Below are 26,333 nucleotides of genomic sequence, written 5' to 3'. Positions count from 1 at the left end.
AAGACCGAAACAAAGAAGTCATTAAGCATCTCTGCCATTTCCAAGTTTCCTGTTACTGTTTCTCCCTCCTCACTGAGCAGTGGGCCTACCCTGTCTTTGGTCTTCCTCTTGCTTCTAATGTATTGGTAAACAAATCTTCTTGTTTCCCTTTATTCCCATAGCTAGTTTGAGCTCATTATGTTTTAGAAAAATTTACAGACAACTCCCTCTTCCTCCAATGGCCAAACTAAATAAAAATGTACACTTAAAATACACAGATAAACTATATATGTCACAATAGATCATAGAAGTAGTACCTGTAGCATGAAGGGAGATAAAGAACATTCCAGTGAGCAAACTGCAGAGAGAATAATCAAGCCAGGGGCAGATGTGACACTGAAGAAGAAAGATTCCATTGTTTTATTAGAGAGGGAGTAAGGATTCATTGAAATGGATCCTCATTAGATGATTTAGTTTGGTTGATAAACCTCAAAAGGACCACAGTTTTAAATGTCTTTTTCCTTTAAGAACAAACACAAGATCAGTTATCAGAAATAAATCAGTAGTATGAAGAAATTATAATTCAAAAAGTTATACTACATTTTCAACCCTGGTACTCATGTTTGTTTTCTTACTTAATCTCTCTCCAGCTCTTTTCTAGAAGCCTTTAATACCAGTTCACCAAATCAGTTTTTGGTTCCTCATTTTAAGATAAACACTCACTAGTGATGATGAATTAAAGATTACCATATCAGGCAGTTTTTAATCCAGATTTTTAAAAAACTTGCAGACCTTATTTAGTGTCACTCGCTATTAAACGAACAAAACTAACATCATGCAAACCTCCAAGATACCAAGAAATTACTGAGACCAAGGCCTTCATGGTAATAAATGACACACAGAAAGCAGAAGGAGAAATAGTTCCAAGGCTAAATTAGATAGCTTTTCCTAAACATTTTATGTATGATGGTTAACAGGAAAAAAAAAACCATTTCACTGTGGTACTGCATATATTTAAAACTATGGGACTATGCAGAGTAGGTTCGTGTTTAGAAAAAAATCATTTATGAGGGGGGAAACTGAAGTGCTTGTGTGCGCACCATGTACAACATTTTTGGGGTGTAAATGCATTAACATGACATATGGATAAGTTCACCTTGTTTATCTGTAATTGTTTCTGTTTCAATGCCTAACTTAGCTTGTTATAATTCATTACACCAACATTATTTATAACTTGTACCATACCATACCATACCATTACCAGAGAGCCATCTTTAAAAAACTTTCCTAAAAGGTTTCCTTTCCAAATCAATAGTGGAGTGTATGCTGAACATACTATCACAGGCTTAGCTATGTCTCCATATAATTACTAGTAGTAACATTCTTTTCAAGCTAGAAAACAGGTAAGGGCTGACAATTTATGCCCAATCACAGAGGATATGAGTCTGTTACAGCTCTTCTCTATAGAGCTTATTTGTTCAGTTTAAACTGTAGATGCTCAGTCTTTCAGCTTGGGGCGGGGCTCTGATTCAATTCTTAATGTGTTAGCTAAGATGACAACTGACACATTTTCATATTCCACAGCTTACAAAGTTAGTGGGAAAGATCTTCTGATCACTTGTCTACATGTGACTAAAACGTCAAATTTGATTGCTCCCCTGCAAAAAAAATTTGTTAGATGTCTCCACATTCTTCTTGTTCTTGACTATTGTCCTAGAGTTTCTCGTTTTTATTTTATTATGTTGGCTTATGTAAACCTTAATTGATCTTAAATATTTTGTTTAGTCTTCACTATTGTATAGATTAAATTTCCACTGCTACCAACGATTAAGACAGAATTAAATTACTACATCATAATAGCTCTATTTCAATTTAAGTAAAAATCATCAATACTTAATACCATGTATAATGTCTAATAGGTTTGAAATAAAAAACTGATCATGCCAAGCTGTACTAGATTAGTCCTTCACAAATGCTGTCACGTGTTCATACTGTGACTGGGTTCATAAAATACACAGTGCTCTTGGTCCATCTTCAAGCCAATACCATATAAGCAGACGGGGCTGGAAAACGTCTACACTTGGACCATTCACTTATAATGCATCACGTCCTGAAGCATGCTTTGCTATATATGTGGATGCGAGTTTGTTTTGATTAAGTTCATTTTGAAAAACTCACATTCTATCATTGTGGCATTTAGGACAATGAAAACAGTATTTGCACTACAGCCTATATATCGTGAAAGCTTTGTTAAACCTTTACTTGCACTATTATTTGTTGAGGATTTGGTGATATTTGCATAAAATTTTAGGTGCACCACTGATGCAAAGCGTTCTTTTCTTTCTGACTCAGCACTATGCTTCTGGGTGACACCCCCAGACAGTTTGGGCATCAGCTCTGCCTAGCCTGCTTGCTGGTCCATTGAGGACCATCAGCTACACAACTGACCCTCTGAGAGAAGGCAAATACACCTTATGACTCAGCAAGGCCTGGAGGGGCATGCCTATGGACAGAACTTTAAGGTTTTCAAGCCACATGCTAGGTAGCTTGTATTTGAAACAAAGGAAGCACAGGCCACATGGCAAAAAAAAAACTATAAAAGGCAGCTGCATCTTCTCCATTTTGTCTTCAATCCTGCTTCTTACCTCTGAAGGAAATTTGCTACAAACTGAAGCTCTGAACAAAGGACTGAATGACCCATCCAAGCTGTAGATGTGTTCTAGAGGAACTTTAAAGCCAGCAAACTCACCAGTACTGCTAGGAACCTGATATATGGACTTTGAAGTTTTTGTATGTATGTGACTGTTTTACCATCTCTCTTCTTGTTCTCTCTTTCTTCTTTATAATAAACCTTTAGTTTTAGACACTAAAGAATTGGCTGGCAATGTGGCATTTTGGTTAAGATCCAAACCTACAGTGAGCTGGTATTGTGGTTGACCCTTTAGGGTCAGAAGAACATTTTGTATACGTGAGCAGAGTTTAAAATAACTTCTCACTGTACTGGACTTACGTGCTGACTGGGAGCCAGAAACTGGAATGCAACAGATTGAGGGGCTGTGTGATTTCTTTTTTGCTTCTTGATAACCAGTGTGGGAGATCAGAAGCGTAGTTGTGATTGCTCGGGGGGAGTTTAACTTCAGTGTTACCCACCAGTCTTGGGAGTATCTGCTCTCCCTTTCACAGCCTGCCCTGACCTCGGCTTTTCCAGCAAGGGCTGACCAAGGCACCCCAGTCACAGATAGTTCAGTGGTCTGGGTGCTAGCGTGGAACTTGAGAGACTCAGGTACAATTCCCTACTTTGGCAATTCATGTGTGACCATAATCAAGTCACTTTCTCTGTGCCTCAGTTCTCCATTTGTAAAATTGGAATACTACTACTTTACAGCTCCTCTCTGAGGATACAAATATTACAGATTAAGCAGCATTCACATGCTATGCTAATGCAGGCTATATAAGAATCTTAGATCGACAGAAAAAGGCTTGAATGCAACAGCACTAGTACAGTTGTGTTTCTCTACCATACTGACTTTTGGGACTCTCAGCAGGACCTCAGTTTATTTAGTTTAAAAAATTCAATCACATCTATGCCCTTGTCTGCAAAGCCAGAGCAAAATCTACTACCTAATATCCTTAGAAATCTCTGGAATAGCAGCAGTTTATTCAATAATCTTCTGCCAAGAAATGTCACCAAAGACACTTAAGGAAATGTAGTCTCTCTTACCTGAACAGGTTGACTATATGTAGGTCCTGCCTCAGGAAATGAATTTTTATCTTTAGATGCTCTTCTCTGTTCATTAATTGTATCACCTATCAAAGCAAAAAAATAAATTTTAGAGAAAGGTTTTCCATTTTCCACACAAACTAGTAAATCAATTTCTAGAGTACTACTCTGCAATTATATGAGTCACTGTACAAGGGAGAATTAAGTCTACATATAATATCATTTCCACATTTATATTTTCCAACTTGAAATCAAGGGAAAAAACCATACACTTGCATTTTGGAAAGCAGTCCACACAGTCATAATTAGTGATGGTCCATGAGACAATAGATTAAGATGAGACCCAAATTATGAAAAAAAAAAAAAAAAATCTAGAATCCTTGTTTTAGACTGTTTTGGGAATATTCCAGCACAGCCAGTTTGGAAAAAGAAAAAATGTTGTCAGCCTTTGAGAGGCAGCAGCAAAGTGGGGATCTGGAGCTTAAGAACATCACATACATAGTTAAAAAGCATGCACCAACCAGTTATCTTCAAGAAGATGTGGTGGATACCACAGCTGTAGCAGGCAAAATCACAGTAAAATTCTGAAGACCATGAACTTGAATTGATCTTGAGGAGCAAGAGTACAAATAATTTTAATAAACAATGTAAGAGTGGTGAGGAGATAATTTGGAAAGGTGCAAAAAATTTTAGTCAGATTATCCCGTATACTCCCAATTATCGAAACAACATATGAACATAAGAATGGCCATAGTGGGTCAGACCAACGGTATATCTAACCCAGTATCCTGTCTTTAAACAGTGGCCAGCGACAGATGCTTCAGAAGGAATGAACAGAATAGAGCAATTTATCAAGTGATCTATCCCCTGTAGTCAAGTCCCAGCTTCAAGTAGTTAGAGGTTTTGGGGACACCCAGAGCATGGGGTTGTGCCCCTGACCATCTGAGCTAATAAGTTCATTCAGGATAGGTCCATCAATGGTTATCTAATTCTTTTTATGAATGCAATTGTACTTTTGGCCTTCACAATGAGTTCCACAGGCTGACTGTGTTTTGTGTAAAGAAGTACTTCCTAATGTTTGTTTTAAACCTACTGCCTATTAATTTCTTTGGGTGACTCCTGGTTCCCGTGTTATACACTTCCTTATTCACCTTTTTCACACCATTCATGATTTTATGGTCTATCATTTCCTCCATTAGTTGTCTCTCTTCCAGGTTGAAAAGTCCCAGTCTTATTAGTCTCTCCTCTTCTGTAAACTGTTCCATTCCCCTCGTCATTTTTGTTGTCCTTCTCTGTGCTGCTTCCAATTCTAATATATCTATTTTGAGATGGTACAACCAGAACTGCACACAGTATTTAAGGTGTGGGCACATCAGGGATTTATATAGTGGCATTATGATATTTTCTGTCTTAATATCTGTCCCTTTCCCAATGGTTCCTAATATTGTGTTAAATTTTTGGACTACCACTGCACATTGAGCAGATGTTTTCAAAGAACTATCCACAGTGACTCCAAGATCTGTTTCTTGAGTGGTAACAGCTAATTTAGAGTACATCATTTTGTATGTGTAGCTGGCATTATGTTTTCCAATGTGCATTACTTTGCATTTATCAACACTGAATTTCATCTGCCATTTTGTTGCCCAGTCACCCAGTTTGGTGAGATCTCTCTGCAATTCTTTGCATGTTGGCTAGTTTTTTGGGCTTGTTAGGGCTGTTAAAATAGTTTGTTGCCTTTTTTTTTTTTTTTTTTTTAAATTGGCTCCCACTCTGGCCTGCCCCCAGGCCCAACCAATCAGAAAGCATTTGGTTTCAGCTGCTGCAATCACCTGAGTACCTGCGCACGGTGATATGAAAGTAGGGTGATCTGACGTGCACGCGGACCTTGTGCTTTGTTAAAAACAATTTAAAGATCCTGCCTGGCTCCCATCCCAGCAGCCGCCACTGTGGGCTGCAGAGCGGCTCCGTGTACCACGGTGGACAGTGCTGGGGCAGGGGGAGGGTGAGTGGGGCCAGCTGCGCTGAGGGGGAAGAGACAGCTCAGGGGAAGAGCAGGGCCGGGAGCTGCGGCAATAATTGCTGCTGGGCTACAACTTATCCAAGTCCAGGAGCAAAACTTTCTGCATCATCCATGAGAATGGGTGGGTGAGGTGGCAGAGAAAGCTGGGCTAGGCATGGCAGGGGGAGGGGGAGCTGGGCTGGGAACAGAGCGGGGGGATATCCAGGCTGGGAAAGTGGGGGAGGCGAGCTCACGGGGTGGTGGGATAGAACTGGGCACAGGACTTTGGGGAGTGAGGTGGAGGAACCAGGCTGGAGGGAGCCAGGCTGGGAAGGGAAAAGAGTAGGAGAGGGACAGAAGTAGACAGGGATGGTTGGGGGCGGGGGGGAAGGGGCAGAGCTGGGCACCGGACTGTGGGGAGGGCAGAGCTGGGCTGAACTAGAGAGGACTGGAGCCTGGCTCGGGGCGGGGGGAGGGGGCAGCAGAGGTGGGCAGGGACGGTGGGAAAGTGGCAGGGGGATGGGGATTAGCTGGAACACAGTATCACAGATCTGTTACCTAAAAATGGTGGCTCAGGTGTGGGAATCTCCCTCACATCCTATTCAGTGAAGACTGAGGGCTTGGCTACATTCGAAACTCCAAAGTGCTGCCGCGGGAGCTCTCGGCGCCAGCGTTGCGACAGAGCTGCACCAGCGCTGCGGGTACTCCACCTCCCATGGAGATTAGCTCCCAGCGCTGGGGCACTGTTTACATTGACACTTTGCAGCGCTGTAACTTGCTGCACTCATGGGTGTGTTTTTTCAGACCCCTGAGAAAGTTGCAGCGCTGTAAAGCGCCGGTGTAGCCAAGGTCTCATACAGAGAATTCACTTAATTTCTCTGCAATGGCTTTGTCTTCCTTGAATATTCCTTTTGCACCTCGATTGTCCAGTGGCCACTGATTGTTTGGAAGGCTTCCTGCTTCTTATGTACCAGTACTTACATTTTTATTTTTTTGCTATTAGATTGTGTGTCTTTTGCTAATTGCTCTTCAAATTCTTTTTTTGGCCTAACTATATTTTTACACTTGACTTGCCAGAGTTTATGCTGCTTTATATCTTCCTCACTAGTATTTGACTTCCAATTTTTAAAGATATCGTTTTGTCTCTAACCACCTCTTTTACTCATTTTTGGTCCTCTTACTGGTGGGTTCTTTTTTGGGGGGTTGTTTGTTTAAATTTGGACTATATACATATATTTTGAACCTCTGTTGCAGCATTTTTAAAAAGCTGCCATGCAGTTTGCTGATATTTCACTATTGTGACTATTTCTTTTAATTTCTGTTTAATCAGTTTCCTCATTTCTGTGTAGTTCTCCTTTTGAAGTTAAATGCTATTGTGTGGGTTTCTTTGGTATCCCCTTCCACTCCCAATGGAAGTTAAACTTAATTAGATTATGGGTGCTACTTATGGTTACTTCTTATTACTGCACAGAACCTTATTTTAACCATTTGCTTCTCAAATGAGTCACTCCCTGCTTCTTCTAGTACTTTAGGACTGCTCCTTGAACCAAAAGGTCAGGTCTCTCTAAAACTGCTCACTCTGAAGTTCCTATTACTAGAGTCAATAACTTCAGCCCAATGGGTAGAGAACTGAGGCACCTTATTATCTTGCCACCACATATGCAGTTTTTCCAGATACTGTAAGGTTAAATTATTTCTGAAGTGTTTACTGAGTTTTATTGTTACGCTGGCCTTCTATCCCAACCCTTTAGAACAGGCAACTGAATTATCTGGGTGTGAACTCAAGGTTTGGTTTTGTTTGTTTTTTTCTCTCTCATTCTCAAGCGTTTAGGAAAGTTATTTGCCTGTTGGATAATCACCAATATGGAAAAGCAATTTCTAAGACCCCCATTGATATACAGTCTAAGCATTTGTCTAACCTATGATCAATCTTATTGTCCTCATCTCCTGAGTGTCAGGGACCATTCCTCTAGAAGCATTCTCTGGTTCCTGGGCAGCAAGGACTGAAGGATCTGTTGTAGACATGTGTAAGGTTATCATATGGACTTCCCCACACACCATTAAGTCTCATCAGCTGGACCTTCTGTCTGTGCAGGATACCCCCTTTGGGCAAAAGACATTACAGGCAGCACTTTAAGGTAAGCCCTCTTCAACGGATACTGCTTCCTACACCTGTCAATTATCTCTATTTTTTTCCCCTAGGGTTGGAGAGAGGGATACATGATGACTATTTCTCACTGGCAATTTTTTTTTTTTTTTTAAATAGGTCTCCGGCATCCTCTTGCTTTTGACTGTTTTGCCCTCTCTACTCTCTGATTCTGCTTTGGCAGTACAGTATCTCACAGAAGAGAGGAGGGGTTGATATACTTAGCTCATTGTCACAAAAAAACCTTTGCCTCCTGGATTCCAAGAAAGGGGAAAAGTTGATGGGAAGAATGAGACTCAACTCTTTCCTCTTACTGTCTTCCAGTGGGAGAAATAACAGTATTATCTATGAGCAATATCCCCTTGTATTTACTTTTCAGTTTTACCATTTTATGATCTCATTTTCTCTAATTCAATATTCTTTGAAATAAGAGTTCTACCTTAGTTTACAAGGCACAGATGTTGTTCAGCAAAGAATATAGGTTATCGTACAACTCTATATTTCACCACAAGATAACAATTTCTACAAAATTCGACAGCATAGATTTTTTGCTTTTTAATGAAGTCACTAAGTGATTAATTCAACTGCAAGACAAATCAGCTGATCAACCTGCAAGACTTTTATGAGCTATTCCACAGAAACTACATTTTTGTACATTATAACCAGCTGAGACATCATAGGCTTTGCCAACTCTGCGCTAACTGAATTTAATCCTAAGGCAGTAGAAAAAGTTTCTACTGTGCATATCTTTTGGCTCTCTCTCCTCATCTGTGCAAATTGCTGTGTCTCCCCATATATACAATGAGTAGTTCTCAAAAATTTCATGTTAAAGTTCAACCTAAAACTGTATCCAAAGGAAAATGACATATACACATGGAAAGGCTCTCAAAGACTCACTGGCATAATATTTATGGATGGTAATATCTGTAAACAAATATACAGTTCAGTTTGTGACTCAGAACTCTGAAAGTGGGAATTCTGAGGCTCATAATCATGATATTCTTATCCAAAATTACATCACTACAGTACACACTTTCATATGGATGAGATAGTACTTTCCTAGTACCATCTGACCGGATCAGAATTTTTGAACCATCGAAGATAAGAATTCTTGGTTTCTATCCTTGATTCTGTTATGAGTCACAGTGTTACCTAGGCCAATCATTTAACCTCTCTGCTGTTTTCTGTAAATGTTCATAAAAATGAGTTACCTATCAAACAGCAAATTTCTAAAAATATGTTTATGCAGTATTTTAAAATTTTCATATGAAAGAAGCTACATAAGTGTGAATTACTATAAAGTTAGACAAAGTACAATGCATTTTAAAAACACTTTCCTTGCCTGTGCTACAAATTATGAAGTGCTTAGCTTGTTCATGGATTAGACAGCATCAACGAAGCAGGAAAATAGGAAGATATACAGTAGAGAGAAAGAAAAAACCATAAAAAGGAACCGCAAGGAGTTTAAAGGAAAGACAAACCAAGAGAGGAAGACAGACAGACAAGAAAACCTAAAGTAGCAGTTCTCAACCTTTTCCAAATCAGGGCCTCCCTGGGGCCCTTCTTTTAGCAATATGGGCAGAAAAAGGACAGTAGCAATCACCTAACACCTGTCTGCGGTTCCCCAGGTTAACCCATGTTCTGAAAAAAAAAAAAAATGAAAGAACAAAATGGAGAAATGTGAATGTTGTAAACATTGTACTAAATATGGGAAAGAACATGGACTAATGAAACTGATGGGATACAACTCTGCTAAAATCAGCTAACTATTTAGACACCCTAGGCAGGTCTTTTTTAAAGCGCTCACTGACCACTTGTACATTCATTTGAACAACAAGCTGGGGCAGCTCTGCACCACCACAAGGAGATATTTGCACAGAGCCTCATTAGATTTGGTATTAATAGATTAAAAATTACCTATCATACTTGCATGTAGTTGCTTAACCTTTTCCTTTAGATATTTTAAAATTAACAACATAATGATACCTGGAAGTAGGAGAAGAATATACAATGGCATAATTCGATCAAACTGAGGGATGAGAGTGAAGAATGAATCTTCTAAATAGGCAATATTTTTATATGAAACAATTGTATAAAACTCTCTCTCCACAGTTATCAACCATAATTTGAAAAGAACTCTCCTACCCTACAGCTATCTCTACATACATGCGCCACAAAAGAAACAACACAGTAGCTTTAGAAAAAGCAATTTAAAAACTGATACACGATAGCCTGTAAACCAAATCTATTGTCTACATTTCCCAGGCAAGAATTACTAATACTTGTAGATCAAGAGATTGTGCCCCTCTCTACCTATTACTTAATACAATCTCTCTCTAAATTGCAGCCTCTTTCAAAATCATAGGATTGCAGCGGTGAATCCAGATATCTAAGATTCTAATGGAAGGTTTATGTTGCACTCATTGCAGCATTTGCATTCCATCAAGACTTTGTGGGAAGATCAATGTTACTCCTAGGTTTGTAACCCTAAAGAAAAGCAGATTCTTTTCATGTAACATAACATTGCAAAATAATCTACTTCTTCCACCAATAATAATCGCCTGAAAACTCCTGCATGTCCTAAACGGTATACAGTAACATGAAAACATTACACTATGACAACATATGAAAAAAGGAATTCCGAACCGAAGACAATTTTACTAGACAGAGAGAGGGCATAACCTTTCCGCAGTACCAAAAATATATATATTTCAACAGCTAACACACTAGTCTTGGGCTTCACAATAAAATTAATAGTAGAAATACGCTTACTAACTTTAGTGATCTGATGTACTTTAATTTGTGCATTAAATTGGCCATTTTTCCCCTATTTTCATCAACAAAATTAAGTGTGTGTCTAACCTGTCCTCAGAAACAGTGAAAACAACGTCCAAAACCAGCAGAATAGCTAATCTCTGGATCAGACTTCTTTCCTGCGTAAGCAGCTCCATACAACAAAAGATTAAGTGCTACATTTTTTAAAGAGCAAATGGGTCAATAATGTGGATTAACTAGGATTAGTGTTATTTTCAGATTACTTTTGTGCTTTAAAATGGTTTAATATTTCTAGGAACTTCACTTTAAGGCCGGTTTTGTAAAGGAGACTCTGAACTAGGGAACTCCCGATTTACTTTTATCCTCTAATATAAATTTATTTCCATATTGTTTATCAATTTAATTTTATAATCTAAGTTCTAAAAAAACATTTAGTAAAATTAGCTATGAAAACCTTTATCACTTTAATACACAAAAAACTTGCTAACAACCGTTGATTCATTCTTTTTATTTATTCTTTTTACTTTCTTGTTATACTTGGAAATATAACAGTACAACTTCCTTAGGGAAAAAAACTCTGACCTTTAAAATACTAGGATTTTACACAAGTCTGCTGATCATTTTAATGGAAATCATACAAAGATAAAAACAGATACTTCTTAACAGAATCAAGGAAAATTTATTATAATTTCTCTGTAACTAGACAATTACCATAGACAAGCTATAATTTAGGCAGAAAATTGAGGTGAATGATCACAATCTTCCACTTACAAGGCTAGTACACTAAAAAGCCATGAAATACAGGCATCTTTTCAGCTGTCTCTTCCAGGTAAATGTGAAACAAAAACACCACAAAATATGAGCTGCATTTATTTCATAGCTTTAGCAACACACAGTTCATACAACAAAACAAATGCATTTATGGATTGTTTGGATACTGCATAAACAGATACAGCAAAGTTACTACCACCAAAAGCTTTATTACTTGTATCATTTGTGGACAAAATGGAAAACTACCATAACCACAAATCATCGAACACTTATATTACAGTGAAGTATAATGACCACAAAGAGCCTAACCAGAGTCAGTTGGAAATTTTCTGATGGAATGCTTTCAGTCGGAAAATGCCAATTCATCAAAATCAAAACATTGCTGGAATGTGCTGATTTCAATTAAACTTACGGTGGAAACTTGCCTAATTTCCTGCCAGTTCACCTATCCCATCTCCCCAAAATGACAAAGCTTTCAAGCTCCTAGCTCCTCAGCAGCATGCTTTGCTGGAAAGCCTGAGCATCCAGGCTCCATTCTCTGGACGCATGGGATCCTCCTAATTTCCTGGCTCCCAGTCTGTTTGGCAGAATGCCTGGCAGGCTATCGGAGAGTCCAGGTTCCTTTACAACAGTGGCTCTCAAACTTTTTTTTACTGGTGACCCCTTCCACATAGCAAGCCTCTGAGTGCGACCCCACTTATAAATTAAAAACACTTTTTATATATTTAACACCATTATAAATGCTGGAGGCAAAGCGGGGTATGGGATGAAGACTGACAGCTCGCAACCTCCATGTAATAACTTCGTGACCCCCTGAGGTGTCCCCAATCCTCAGCTTGAGAACCCCTGCACTACAAACCACCTGGCAGGCTGCCACTGAGTGGAAGCTCCCAGGGCTCTCAGACTCCTGGCTGCTTCATAGCCCATCTGACGAGCTAGCAGGGAGACAGGGTTCCTGGGCTCTTCAGCAGACTGGGGCTACAAGGGCTTCTAGTTCACCAGAGTCTGCAGCTCCTCAGAAGCCCAAGCAAAGGCTCCCAAACTCCCTGACAGCCTGCCTGTGGGAAACCACTAGGCAGGTTCCTGGCTCCCAGGCTATGCTCCTCCACTCTCCAGACTGCTCTGCAGCTGGCAGGATGCTATGGAGCTCTGGCTCCCAGATTCCAGGGGCTGCTTTGCAGGCTTGCTGGCCAGCTTCATAGGCTCCCAGGCTAGCCAGTTCCCTGGCAGCTCATCTGGTGAAATGCCAGTTAGCCAGGGCTCCCTGAGCTGCCCAAGGAGGAAGCCAAAAGATTTCTATTTTAGTTCTCCCAAAAGGTAGTAGGTCCTGTTTAAAAAAACAAAACAAAACAAAAAACAAATCAAACCAACCCAACTTCCATCACAATTTGATACATATTTTTTTTTCAAAATATGAATGAGCCTTTTCACACAACAGAAAGATTGTTTTCCTGTCGTCTCTAAATCTGATCTCTGGAAGAAAGTCGTCTTCTACATATTTAAAGTAGGCCTGATCTTATTTGCAATAATTTCAAGGTTTGATTTTAAACCAGTTCAATTAAACCTACACAACATTGTATATGGACAGTCTTAAAGTCCACTTGAACTTGGTTAATACTGATTTAATCTGTGTTAGTAAATCACAAGTAAAATCTAAACAGGATACTACCAGTTTTTAAACTAATTTATGTTTAACTGTGCAGGCATTTACACCCATTTAATGAAAACTTTTTAAAGAAAATTCTACCACCATAACATTCAACAATTTCCCTACGCTCTAAAAAAAGTGAAAGATTAGGTGGTTTCATAGTTTAGAACCATGAAATATGCTACTGGTTTGCATATGACATTATTATATAGTAAATCAGAGGATCTTATAGTATACATCACATCTCATGCCATATGTCTTAATACTGTGGATCTGTAATTTGTAACCAAAACTGATGTTGACAGACAATTAACTTGCATGCAGCTGAAGGAGAGAGGAAATGCATGATATGAATTAAAGTATTTCACTGCTTCAAATGAGTGCACTGGAAGAAACATTCAGACCATCATCTATTTGGTGGTATTTAACTTTTAATAGAAATGTAGGGGAGGTTTGGATTTTCCAGTTCATTCCTCAAATGCAAGGAACTGATCAGCTTTAAATTTTGGTCATTTGTTTGGGTGCAAACTAGTATTTTTCTCCTTGCCATGTCTTGTGGGATACTTAACATTGTTCACTTCCTTCTCTTGAGTCATTAATAGCATTGAAACTACAGAGATTGTAGTACTGGGAATTCAGACTGTGATGAATTTTAGTAAATTCAAATCACGTAGGTTGTTTATTTTCCCCCCCTCAACAATATCTTTGGTCCTATAAATATGTCAGAAGATCGAACACATTAAGCCCCTGATTACAGTTCTTCAACCATAAACCCTTGCTTGTGATTTTTCTCTTTTCATTTTCTCTGCAAGACGTTATAGGACGATACTATAAACACATTGCTTGATAGTTATTTTAAAACATCATTTTATTACTAACATTCTAAACAAAAGAAGTTTAACAAACTCTTTGTAGTTTATTTTGTATGTGGCTAGACAGCCATTGTTTTAACCCAAGGGTAGGCAACCTATGGCACACGTGCCGAAGGTGGCACACAAGCTGATTTTCAGTGGCACTCACACTGGCCGGGTCCTGGCCACTGGGTCCAGGGGGGCTCTGCATTTTAATTTAATTTTAAATGAAGCTTCTTAAACATTTTAAAAACCTTATTTACAACAATAGTTTAGTTATATATTATAGACAGAGAAAGACCTTATAAAAACATTAAAATGCATTACTGGCACGTGAAACCTTAAATCAGAGTGAATAAATGAAGACTCGGCACACCACTTCTGAAAGGTTGCCGACTCCTGTTTTAACCACACCTATCATGTTACATAATGAAAATATAATAGAATCTGTACTACAATGATATTTTTTATTTTGATTCATCAGTCTATTTAAACAATTAAAGCTGCACTAACAAACTAAACAGCTAACTTTGGAGAAGTGCTCCTGGCCAATTTGTACAAAATGAGATTAAACAGTTGCAATTCTGTTTTACTGTTCACATTACCCCCAGTACAGCAGTGATTTTTTACTTTTCTTTGTTGACAGAAAAGTTTCTATGTTTCTCAAATCTCAAAGAGCCCTGCAACCCAAAACTGAAAATTCCATTACTCCATAAAGCTTTTGAATTCTCATATTCTTAGTCATCCTCCTAAGCATATTTGGTAATATCAAGAAACTGCAATACACCTAGTCAAACCTGCAACCACCACTACACTGAGGCAGATCTAAACACTAAAAGGGTTAACTATTTGCACTTTAAGAAAGAACATTAATTTTGAAAAACTTGTTTCAGGACTTCCAGAAGCCTACATAAGCAAACTGTTCCTCTTGGTCAAAGCAATCAGTTTACCTAGGAGTACCATTTCGTTTGGGTCTGAGTGCAGATGACAGCTGAAGGAAGAAAGACAGAAAGAAAGAAAAGGGAGATGACTGACCTTCAGTGTGAAGAGAAGCACCATAAAACGTACCTACACAGATAGAAATGGACGCACTCAAATGAGTATCTGTAGAGTGGGCACCTTTTACAAGTAAGACTTGTATCTCCCTTCCTTTGTTTTGAACTTAATATCTAGCTGGACAAAGGATGGTCAAAATAGGCCAAAAACTGCCATCCAGTCATGTCTCTGTAGTACAAGCTAAGCTGGGCATCGTGTCCACAACTGAAAGATGGAAGTCTATGTAAAATGATATTGAGACTTGGGGTACATGTGCATATTCCAGTACACTTGTTATGGTCCTTTAAAACTGGAACCTGAAGTTCTAGGTCACATGCCAACTTCTAGTCATGTGCCCCAGAGGAAATTACTGTAATGGATGGATATGTCTGTGTCAAATTGTGAACTCTATCTTGTGTTGTGAGTATGACTTTTGTTCAAGGGCTCTACTTTATACTGCAAACTTTCATAGAATCACAAGGTGAGAAGGGACCGCAAGGGTCATCTAGTCTAGTTGCAACCTCCTTTATGGATTAGAGCAGTGGTTCTCTACCAGTGGCACACCTACCCCTAAGGGTACATCAACTCATCTAGCTTTACAACAGGCTACATAAAAAGTACTAGCGAAGTCAGTACAAACTAAAATTTAATACAATGACTTGTTTATACTGCTCTATATACTATACATGGAAATGTAAATACAATATTTATATTCCAATTGATTTTTTTTAAAATAATTCTATTGTCAAAATGAGAAACTAAGCAGTCTTTCAGTAATAGTGTGCTGTCATACTTTTGGATTTTTATCTCTGATTTTGTAAGCAAGTAGTTTTTAAGTGAGGTGAAACTTGGGGTATGCAAGAAAAAAATCACATTCCTGAAAGGGGTACAGTAGTCTGGAAAGGTTGAGAGTCTCTGGATTGGAATATCTATTTTGTAGCAGAGACTTAATATCTGGTAGGAAGACTATGCCTGAGAAGATTGTGACATTGTACCCCATATTCTTCATAGTTGCATGATTATGATAAAATTATGGCACAATTATGACATTTTGTACAAGATGGGTCATATAAGGTGCCACTGGAAAAGTTACAATTTGCTGAATATGATTCTTATTTGTGTGCATGTATTATTTTCGTACCTAAAGTCATGAATATTGACTCTTATTTCTGTACTTCAAATGTAGTTATACCTGGGTCACATCCACTAAGCAAGATGCTTCCAGTCTAGATAGCTGGTTGAGAAGGACCTATTCAAGGTAATGGGTCATCAGGGGAAACAGGCCTTATAAGAAGTTTGAGCCTGATGAGCCTTCATGAGAATGTCCTCCAGACAGCCTGTAAGTAATGGCTGCTATGACTCAGTAGGGCATGCAAGGGCATGTGACTAGACCACATGACACTGATCTCCATTTTGGGTACCTGTATTTTTCCACAAACTGGTCTGGAAACCAAGTTTGAAACAAAGGATTCCTGCCATATGGAAAAGAATGTAAGGCAGGGAGTGACATCATCTGGAGTTCTTCCCTTCCCACAACTGGGCAAGTGAGAGAAGCTCCAAAAGAAAAAAGGACTTAGAACAGGGGTGGGAACCCCAAGCTGCAAAGCAAGTGCAGCTTGTGCCTTGAGAATCTGTAAGTCTGCTTGTATCATCAATCAGGGTGAGAAATTGCTAATTCATATCTAATCTTTCTAGTATTGTAGGCGTAGTTTGCGGTTTTGTTTATTTACTACGTAATCTGCTTTGATCAGTTTATCACTTATCATTTAATCTTTTTGTAGTTAATAAACTTGTTTTATGTTTTAATCTAACCCAGTGTGCCTTTGACTGAAGTATCTGGGGAAAATTTTGCCTTTGTTTAACACAAGCATATTGTGCATATTCTTCTCCACATTGAGGGAGAGGTGAACTGAATAATAAATTCATACTGGTTGTGGTTTCCATCAGGGCAGGACAGTACATTTCTGAGATCCTAGGCTGGGGGTTATTTTGGCTGTAGCCTCTCCATTGTTGGTTCACGCAAAAGTGGCTGGTCAGCGTCAGGTAATTGCAGCTGGGTGTGTCCCTGAATGTGTGAATGATGGAGGAAGTGTAGGACCAGGAGTGGTCTATAGCTTGTCACAGCTGCACAGTGCTGAGAGGGAACCCAGGCTGGTGAGTCAGAGGACTCAGTGGTACCCCAGTTCAAATCCATCACAGCTATAACAGAGCAATCAACCATCAATGTTGAATGACTCTCCCCTATTGGAATAAGGGGTCTTCTACCACTGAAGCCATTGATTTAGAATGACTCTCTACACAGAAGCTGATGGGTAGAGATGGAGACTGAAATTCCCCCAGAGGAAGCACATGGGCTAAAGGCAGACAAGGTGGGGTTTTTTTTGTTTTTTTTAAAGCAAGGGGTGACTACTGCCACATGCAAGAAGATCAAGCTAAAGAAGACAGGAAGGGCTGCATAGCATAAGAATGCTGACTAAACTCAGGATTCACAGGAGGGTTTGAGATCAGATTTGTGGGGGGATGGGGAGATGTGTTCATGATTTGCTGTTTTTCAAAGATCTGTAACCTGGTACCTTGTGGTTAAGAAATTCCGTTGCTAAGCTTGGGTTCCTAGTTGTCCTCGAAGGGTTTACCAGAGAGATGCCACTGCTAGACAGACTCTGGGGAAATTATCTAAGCAACTGAGGGATTGATAGTTCCAGAGTGTAAGACAACAAAACTATGGGAATCCCACTGCCCAAGAAGGATGTCAGACAGGGGATCTGCACTTGGGAGCGTGCCTGAGAGATCCAGAGCTAGGAACAGTAACCAGTCATTACCCAGACCCAGGTGGGCTTAGAAGTACATGGGATCCAGCTGTTAATGGACACAATGGACTGGTATCCATCTATCCAAAGATGGAGACTGGACCAGGTTGTGAAAACTGCATATGTGTCTTACTGCCTCTTGGGAAACAGAAGACAGGAGAGATCTAAGGGCATGAAAGGACTTGTTTGGGGTACTCTGCATCTGTCAGGCAGAAGACCTGAAGGGAACAGAAGCTGGCTAGGGAGACGCCTCAGGTGGGAAAAGTTGTGAAGCTGTGGAAGAAGGGCTAAGACAAGACCCTGTGAGATTGTTTTAGATTGCTTTGGTTTGATGATTTTTTGTTTCTAAATTAATAAAGAAAACCCTGAGAAAAGGAAATGGAATTGTGCAATTGCTTGGGGCATGATTTCACCTTCCCCGCCTGTAGATCAGCCCATTGGCCTATAGTGTTAGTCACAACCAATTGTGTACTGAAAGCATAAACCACAGATTAGGGTCTCTGCTTACACTGTCCCAGAATCATGAGTTAAAAGCTCAGGAAAGACTAAAATGTCAGAAATACCTCCCATCATGTCGATACCTGGCCACTGATCTTTCCCATGCCTTTTGTGTTATAAATATGAGGGGTCTCAACTCCTAATTGGTGTATTATTTAAGGTCTCCAGATGCCTAGCTACAGGCAGTGTTCTTTCATCTTTTAGGTCATAATACATGGCCCTCAGAAGAGCACATCTAACGTAGTGAGCCATAGAACAGAATACACAGGACAACCTAGCATACCCCCAACTGACATCTGCCATGTGTGATCAGTTTGAAATTATAACCCAGCACTACCAATCCTCCCAATTAGGGAACAGAATTTCTCATCTCAGCCCACATGATTTAGATACATCTTTCTTGTATTAATCTGTGATCAGGCTGTTCTAAGTCTAAGCCAGCCCTGACAACCCCTTTAAAATGCGGTTATGACCCACTTTGCAGTCCTGACCCAGTTTGAGAACTGCTGTTCTAACCTGTAGAGATCAACAGTGGACTCAGCAAATCTGTCATGCATATAAAAATTGCAGAGTTCAGCATGAGGCATACAGCTCCAAGTTCAGAATAGGTATTCGCTTTGACCACAAAATGTTTAAAAAAACCAAGAAAACCCTTTTAAAATATCCGGATAGCACTTTCTGGATTGTGATTTGTGAGGCGAATCAAGGTATTTCTATTCTTAGCTCAGACAAACATTGCTGCTTAGAAAAAATATACCATTCTCTTCTAAAAAACAAACTAACTATCAGTCTGAGGCTTCACATTTTATTAGATGGAATATTTCTCCACATTGTTTACTTACATATGTAGCATTAATTTTTATTAACTCGCATAGGCACATATAATTTAAGTTACTACTGCTTTCAATGGCTCTGGGAAGCACCATATACTCATATTTATAAGATAAAACATGCAAGTGTCAGTATAAAAGTTCAGTGTACATCTTTCCCTTAAGACAAATGATGTATACCAAGTGATTTAAAAGAAATTAAAAAAGGGAGAAAAAGACTTCCAATATTCTTGTAATTACATATTTTGAGGAAATTGAAACGTTAATCAATTTCCCAAAATACTGGATTATCAAAAAAGTTTGTTACAAACTGCTGTCCTGAAAAAATGTTCAAGGTAAACAGACCTCTATAAAATTATTTTTACTGTCACAGCATAACATGTGACAACAGCAAATGCTCACTAGTAAGCTAAATTTATAAGTTTTACATGTTACATCTAATTATTTTAACAATTCATTTATGTAGTTTTAGTGAATATTCTGCTTTTTAGAAGTAAAATTTATTTTAAAGTATTTAAATTTTCTTTCACATACTCTCTCAATTATACTACAGCTGTCTTGCATGGCTCAACTGACCACTTCCATCATGAAAACAAACTGTACCACAAAATCTGAACTTCTTGATTAAAGAGCAAATGTTTTTGTGAGCCGAGCTAAAACCAGTGCAGCTGCTCCATTTCACTAAGCAAGCACCTCTTCTCCATTCAGCTGTGAAGAATGGCACTGACTGTAAATTGTTCTCCCTGATAGGTTCCACAATAAAAACAAACCACAATACTTTCAATTTTTCAAAGCCATTTTTTTTTAAATGTCTGCAGTATACTGGAAACAAGTGTTTTCTTTTGATTCACAACCTTTGATTTCTACATAAACGTTCCTGTATGCATGCAAAAACAGGTCCCTGCAGGATACTCATAGAGACCGTTTATATTAATTTACCAGATGTACTAGACAGAAACTATACTGGCTAATTTAAAACAGGCTACTATTTAGCAGCTTAAATACTCTTTGACTAACTGAAAAGTGTGATTGTATTGCTTATAGGATAACTCATGAAAATGTTACTATTATGTCACAAATTTTTTTTCCAGTTTCTCAATGATTCAGGGTTTTGTCCGAAGCATAAGCTCCAATTCTGTAGAGACTTACACACATGCTTTACGTCACACATTGACTTTTTTTTTTTTTATGAGACACTGTTTCATGCCTTTCTGTTCTACTGTTGATGACTTATTAGTAAATGCATCTGCACATCAGGGCTGCCACAGGCCATAATGAAATTATTTTTATATGAAATAAAATACATACAAAAGTAATTCATTCCAGATTTTACTAAATATGGCTCCAGTCTTGCAAAGATTTAAACATATCCGCACATTGTAGAGCAGTTCCACTGCAGTCAATCTACTTGAAAAGTGTTTTCTTAAAACTGATTTCTGCCATTTTAGAGGAATAATGGTTTTCATAGTGGATCTTCATTATCCTATTACCACCTTCTTGTGGAGCAAGGCAATGTATTAATCAGGAAATCCTTCACAGCTGGATTCATTTCTATATTCTAAGACCAGTATGAATGGCTACAATAAAATTACAACGAAATGTGTAATCAGAGAGAAAAAATAAATAGAAAGGGTAGTGATCAGAAATATTTTTATGTAGCAGAAACACTTTTCATGTTAACATAGTGGAAAGATTTTTTTTTCCCCCCCTCTGTAAGCTAATATCAACTACAACCCAAAATGTAGGGCCTAGTCCTGCAAGCCACTGAATGCCTTCATCTCCCATGGAAGTCTGAGAAATTGTTAAGTTCCTTGCAGGATGATGCCCATTAAAAGTAATTATTTTCTCAGTATGCAAATTATTATTTTCTCCCCTTCATCTACTATAATAGTGACATTTGAGATGGATGATGAATACCAGGTTGCTTACACACTGCCTTGGAACATTACATTTTTAGCATTAGAACCTTTTTTCCACCTGACTCCCAAAGTTAGTCTTTCTTCCCCCATTCTTGATTTTGCACCCCATTACTGACTACCACGTTTTAAGTTTTGAACTACCATAATGCTTTAAACAGTCTAAAAGTAAATTCTGCAAGAACTGAAAGAACAGTACTTAGTTTGCTCAGCAAAGTGTTTGAGACAGATATGTCAAGAAGCAAACTGTAATTCTATGTACAATGTGAAGTCCATTTTGAAACCAATGCTTTTAATTTAAAATTAACATTTCCAGACTCTTCTGCTGGAGCCACCCTACTGGAGTCAGAACAAACTGACAATGGGCCCAATCCAACTCCCAATGAAGTAAATGGGAGTCTTAAATTGACTTCAATAGGAGTTGGATCAGGTCCACTGGCACTATGAGATGATAGTGTCAGATCTGACCCACTTTCCATCCTGCTGTAATACTGATTCAATCAAATATTTATTCTAAATATTTTACTTTCTTACATAAATCTTTATCATCTGCAAATAACTGTCTTGGTAATCATTATATTCAATTGTGTCAAAGTGGTTTGCCATGCACTAGTACAAATTTCCAAACACAGCCTGTTATGTAAGAAGGAACAAGTACCTTAACTTCAAGAGAGCTGCTTCCTCGTGTACCACTGGCTAAATTCGTTCCAGTAGCTGCGTATGTTATTTTCTCTTTATGCAGTTGAGTTTACTGAGTAATACATTATCATCTCACCAACATTTGATATCTATTAACATTAATGTTCATTTGGAAAATAGATATCAAAATATTTTGTCAGAGAAAAGACTATAATGTATACAAAAGTCAACTGGAAAATATTATACATGATAATAGGAATTATTTGCTTAATTTCACTTTTAATCTTAAACTGCTTTGATGTAAAAGAGAAAAATAGGTTAATATATATAAACTTTGAATTTCTTTTCACCTATATAACTTAAAACCACAAATTTATTTAAATTAGTTTAAAAAAAGCAACATTGCTGGCACATTGAAACCTTATATTCAAAGCTTCAAGCTCAATCAATTTTTATGGACAAGCTCTGAACCACTGAAAAATGGGATTTACAACAGAAGTGCTGACCTAACTTTAATGACATGAATGGTGCCATTATGCTACTCAAAATTCTTACACAAAATTAAGTTCATGTCTTGAGACAGTTGATTTAAAGCCTTGCTTTAAGAAATTAAAAAAAAACAAAACTTCTACTGGTTTCACCTTTCTTATGCCTCAGAGCAACCTCAGTATAGAATTTTCACATTAATTACCATTATTTTGCACAAGTACTTATGTATGGGAAAGTTTACTTCTAGCAACAAGGGTTAACATTTCAGTTTTACATTTACTGGTTTGTGTATTTTATTTATATATCTCAAGTACTAGTGGAGAGAAAATCGTTCTCCCCCAGCACATTTAAAACTCTGATATTTTATTTACTTGAAAAAAAGGGAAAAAAAATACAGATTGTAGACCAGGAATCTGATGCCAAGAGAGACAACAAAAGAGGAGTTACATGAACCTGTAATTCACCTTTCAAAATTCAGGTTGGTAGTATTCTTCTGGTAATTCAATGTAAACCTTTATTCTTTCTGTTCAAGATACCTATTTTACCAAGAATGCACTGTATTTTCAGTTCTGTGTACTCAGAAAACAAAACATGAATGATCAGTTAGGATGGAAATATTTCTTTCTGCAGAAGTTTCTCAGTGGAGCAGAGAAGCAGCCTCTACTTGGCTGCTACCTGACTCCTTCACCCCCCACCCTCCCAAATATGCCAGCCAATGAAGCTGCATTGGCCTTCTATAGAAAGTAATCTGCACTACTGGAAACAGGTTATTTCCTCTCTTTTAGTGCGGTGGAGTGAGGCAAGGGAGAGAGGGAGAAGAGAGGAGAAGAGGGAGGAACAGAAAACAGATGATAGGATGAGGAGCTTCAGCATCTTCTCTGGTTTAAATTTTCTACTTTCTGTATTAAGAAAAATTTCCTCTGTAAAGTTTAAAAATATTCATGATCCATGTTCAACTGTATGTCATCCAATGGATGTCTGTGCAGTCGAAAATTTCCTCTGAGACCAGTACTGGTAGTTTCCAACTCAGAGGTATTCAAGAATTCACCTCTCTGCTATCTCATCAACACATCATTTGGCTTCCAGCATTAGTTTTTTCCTCTTTGTCTGCCCATGGCACCGAAAATATCTCTGGAAAATTCATATATTTGTCAAATCTCTCTTTAGGTCTCTTCCCAAATTCTTCCTCAAATCATCCCTTATTTTACAAGTCTCTTGATATTCATATTGTCATTGCTTCCCACGTTGGCTACAAGTAGAAATTCTGCTGAATTCTTCAGACTACCATTGGCCATTTTGTCATTTCTCATTCTGACATCTGAGAAAAGAAATTTTTTTTTCCAAATAGTCCAATACACATTTTTTACTAGCAAATCATCATTTAAGACCATTGTCAATCACTGATCGGACTACTGTCCATCTAAACCTTTTTTTAATATGATAAAATGAAGTCACTTACTTGTAACCAGGAGTTCTTTGAGATGTGTGGTACCTATCTGTATTCCAAGGAGGATTGTGTGTATGTACCATGCACCCTCAGTCAGAACTTTTGACAATAGTACTCTCTGGCAGTCCATGCATGCGTCCCTGCATTGCCTCATGGTTTTGCCCGACAGGATAGAGGGTCAGGCAGGCCGTTGATGTCTTCTTCACCACAGACCTATCAGATCCACATCAGAGGGTAAGGAGGGTGGGTTTGGAATACAGATAGGGATCACACATCTCAAAGAACTTCCAGTTATAGGTAAGTATCTTCATTTTCTTCTTCGAGTGATGGTTCCTACTGTATTCCACTGAGGGTGATTAACAAGCAGTACCTATGTAGGAGGAGGGTGCAAGGAGAATGACAGGACTGTGGATCGGAGGACTGCTGCTCCAAATGAGGCATGTGTCATGGAATCATGCAATAGAGCACAGTGTAAGGAAAAGCTGTGTACTGAACTCCACATGGTCACCTTGCATATGTCTACAAGGGGCACGCTACGGAGTCGGCCCAAATCCCATCTGGTGGGGATGTTCCCGACAATTGGTAGCAGCGCATTATGTACCTTGAGACCCATTTAGCAATTTTCTGGGTAGACATTGCTTGTCCTTTAATTCTGTCTGCTATGGCTATGAACAGTCTGGGAGATTTCTGGAACAGCTTTGTCCGTTCTAGATAGAAGATCTGCAAACACCTAGTGAGCAGGACCAGCTCTACGCACCAGCAAAGCAAGCACATGATTGGGGCGGCACATTTCCAGGGACAGTATTCCAGCCATCCTTTTGGGGGGGGGCAGTTGCGCTCTCAGAACTGCACCACTTAGACAAGGCGAGGGTGTCACGCCCCCATCCGCAGTGGGAAGGGAAAGCCCCAGCCCCAGGATGCTGAGCTGCCAGGGCCCAGCCGCTACCTGGGGAGGAGAGGGCAAGTCCTGCTGGGGAGCCAGGGCTGCGCCGCCTCATCTGCGCACTGGCTGCTGCGCTGCCTTGTGCCACCCCTTATAATCGGGGCTTCTTTGCACAGCCGGACTGGGGTAAAGCCCTGCAGGCACTGGGAAAAGGTGATATCACTACCTCCGCTTCCAGCGCTGCCTGCGAGCCCCAACCCCACCTGAGCTTGGGGCGGCAAATTTTTTGATTGGGCAGCAAAAAACCTAGAGCCAGCCCTGCTAGCGAGTGAAGTCATCCTTCCTCATTAGAGCCATGAGGCTTGGGGAAGAAGGCAGAATGTATGGATTGACTGAGGTGGCATGGGGAAAACCACCTTTGGCAGGAACTTGGGGTGCAGCCATAATAAGACCGTGTCTTTATGAAAGGTTGTGAAAGGGGAGTTAGTCATCTTGGTTCCCAGTACACCAGTCCTCCTTGCTGATGTAAAGGCAAAGAGGAAAGCAACTTTCGTGGAGAGTAGGGACAGAGAGCAGGAGGCTAGAGGTTCAAAGGGAGCATTCATTAATGAGGTGAGAACTAGGCTGAGATCCCACTGAGGAGCAAAAGGCTGAATGGGTGGTTACTTTCATAGAAGGACCTTCCAGAACTTACAGTCAAGGGGTGGGCAAAAATCAAATGGCCTTCCACTGGAGGCTGGAAAGTGCTAATGGCAACTGCATGGACTTTGATGGAGCTGAGAGCAAGTCCTGAATTCCTTTAGATAGAGGAAATACTGTAAGAGCATTGGGATGCTCAGAGCTTCAGAGATGAGCCCATGTTCAGCCCAGGAAGTGCAGCATGGCCATTTGCCTCGATGCAAGGCTCTTCGAGTCTTTTCTGCTGTTTGAAAGGACATCTCACCCTGCTAGTGAGTACTCTAGTGCTAGTGGAGGTGTCCATCCAAAAACAAAGCTGTCAGTTAAAGTGTGCATGAATTGGGGTAACTGAGTCTGCCCTTGTGTTGAGGCAGCAGCTCTGGAAACATCCAAATTCTGAGTGGAGGCTGCTGCAACATGCAGAGGAGAAAAGAAAACCAGAATTGGCAAGGCGAAAGAGGCCATTAGGACGGTTGTCGCCCTTTTCCACCTGACTTTGTGGATGACTCATGGTATGAGAGGTATGGCGGAGGGGGGGGAGGAGATGGGGAGGGAATAAAGATTAGTTTATCTGGTCTGACCAGTCAACAACCAGAATGTCACCCTGCATGTGAGCCTCAAGTCTTCCCCTTGAGCAATACTGGGTGCCTTTGGTGTTGGTGTGAGGAGTGAAAAGGTCTCTTATTGGGGTCCCTCATTGACCAAAGATGTCCCCCAATTACCATTTCATGCAACTCCCATTCATGGCCGGTTGCAAAGTTCCTGCTGAGAGCATCAGCAATTACGTTCTGGATGCATGGTAGGCTGCTGTCAAAAGGATATGATGGTGCAATGCACCATTCCCAGAGGCATATTGCTTCTGCACACAGGGCTCGGGACCTCATGCTGCCTTTTTTTAAATGTAGACGACCATGATAGTATTGTATGATATGTTGAGGACGTGGCAGCCATGAATGTCTGGTAGGAACATGCAGCATGCTCTGCACACTAACCAGAGTTCCAATAGGTTTATGTGCATCCTGGCCTCTTGTGGGGTCCAGGTGCCTTGTATCATGTGGTCTCTCATGTGGGTGCCCTAACTCATGACAGACACGTCCGTTATGATCATCACACTCAGCAAGGATGGAAGGAAGATCATCCCTGAGAGGATTTGTAGTGGTTCTGTCCATCATTTTAGTGAAGAGATAACTTTTGGCGGGATGCTGAGCAAGATGTGCATAG

General features: G+C 39.5%; 1 protein-coding gene across 12 annotated transcripts in view; it reads right to left on the bottom strand.

The window, feature by feature from the left end:
* The window catches only part of UMAD1 (UBAP1-MVB12-associated (UMA) domain containing 1), a 174,084-nt gene that overhangs the window by 86,050 nt on the left and 61,701 nt on the right, over positions 1 to 26,333 (bottom strand). For all 12 annotated transcript variants that reach the window (XR_012655214.1, XM_075062372.1, XM_075062367.1 and 9 more), the window contains one exon: positions 3,701 to 3,786. Coding sequence is in view for 11 of the 12 variants with exons in the window: in XM_075062372.1 (XP_074918473.1) it covers positions 3,701 to 3,786 (86 nt within the window). In the remaining variant the exon portion in view is untranslated. The remainder of the gene's footprint in view (positions 1 to 3,700; positions 3,787 to 26,333) is intronic.

This window comes from Chelonoidis abingdonii, chromosome 2 (assembly GCF_003597395.2).
Source record: "Chelonoidis abingdonii isolate Lonesome George chromosome 2, CheloAbing_2.0, whole genome shotgun sequence".
In the NCBI taxonomy this organism is placed as follows: Eukaryota; Metazoa; Chordata; order Testudines; family Testudinidae; genus Chelonoidis; species Chelonoidis abingdonii.
The sequence above is the reverse complement of the archived record's forward strand: the minus strand, read 5'-3'. Positions and strand labels throughout refer to the sequence as shown.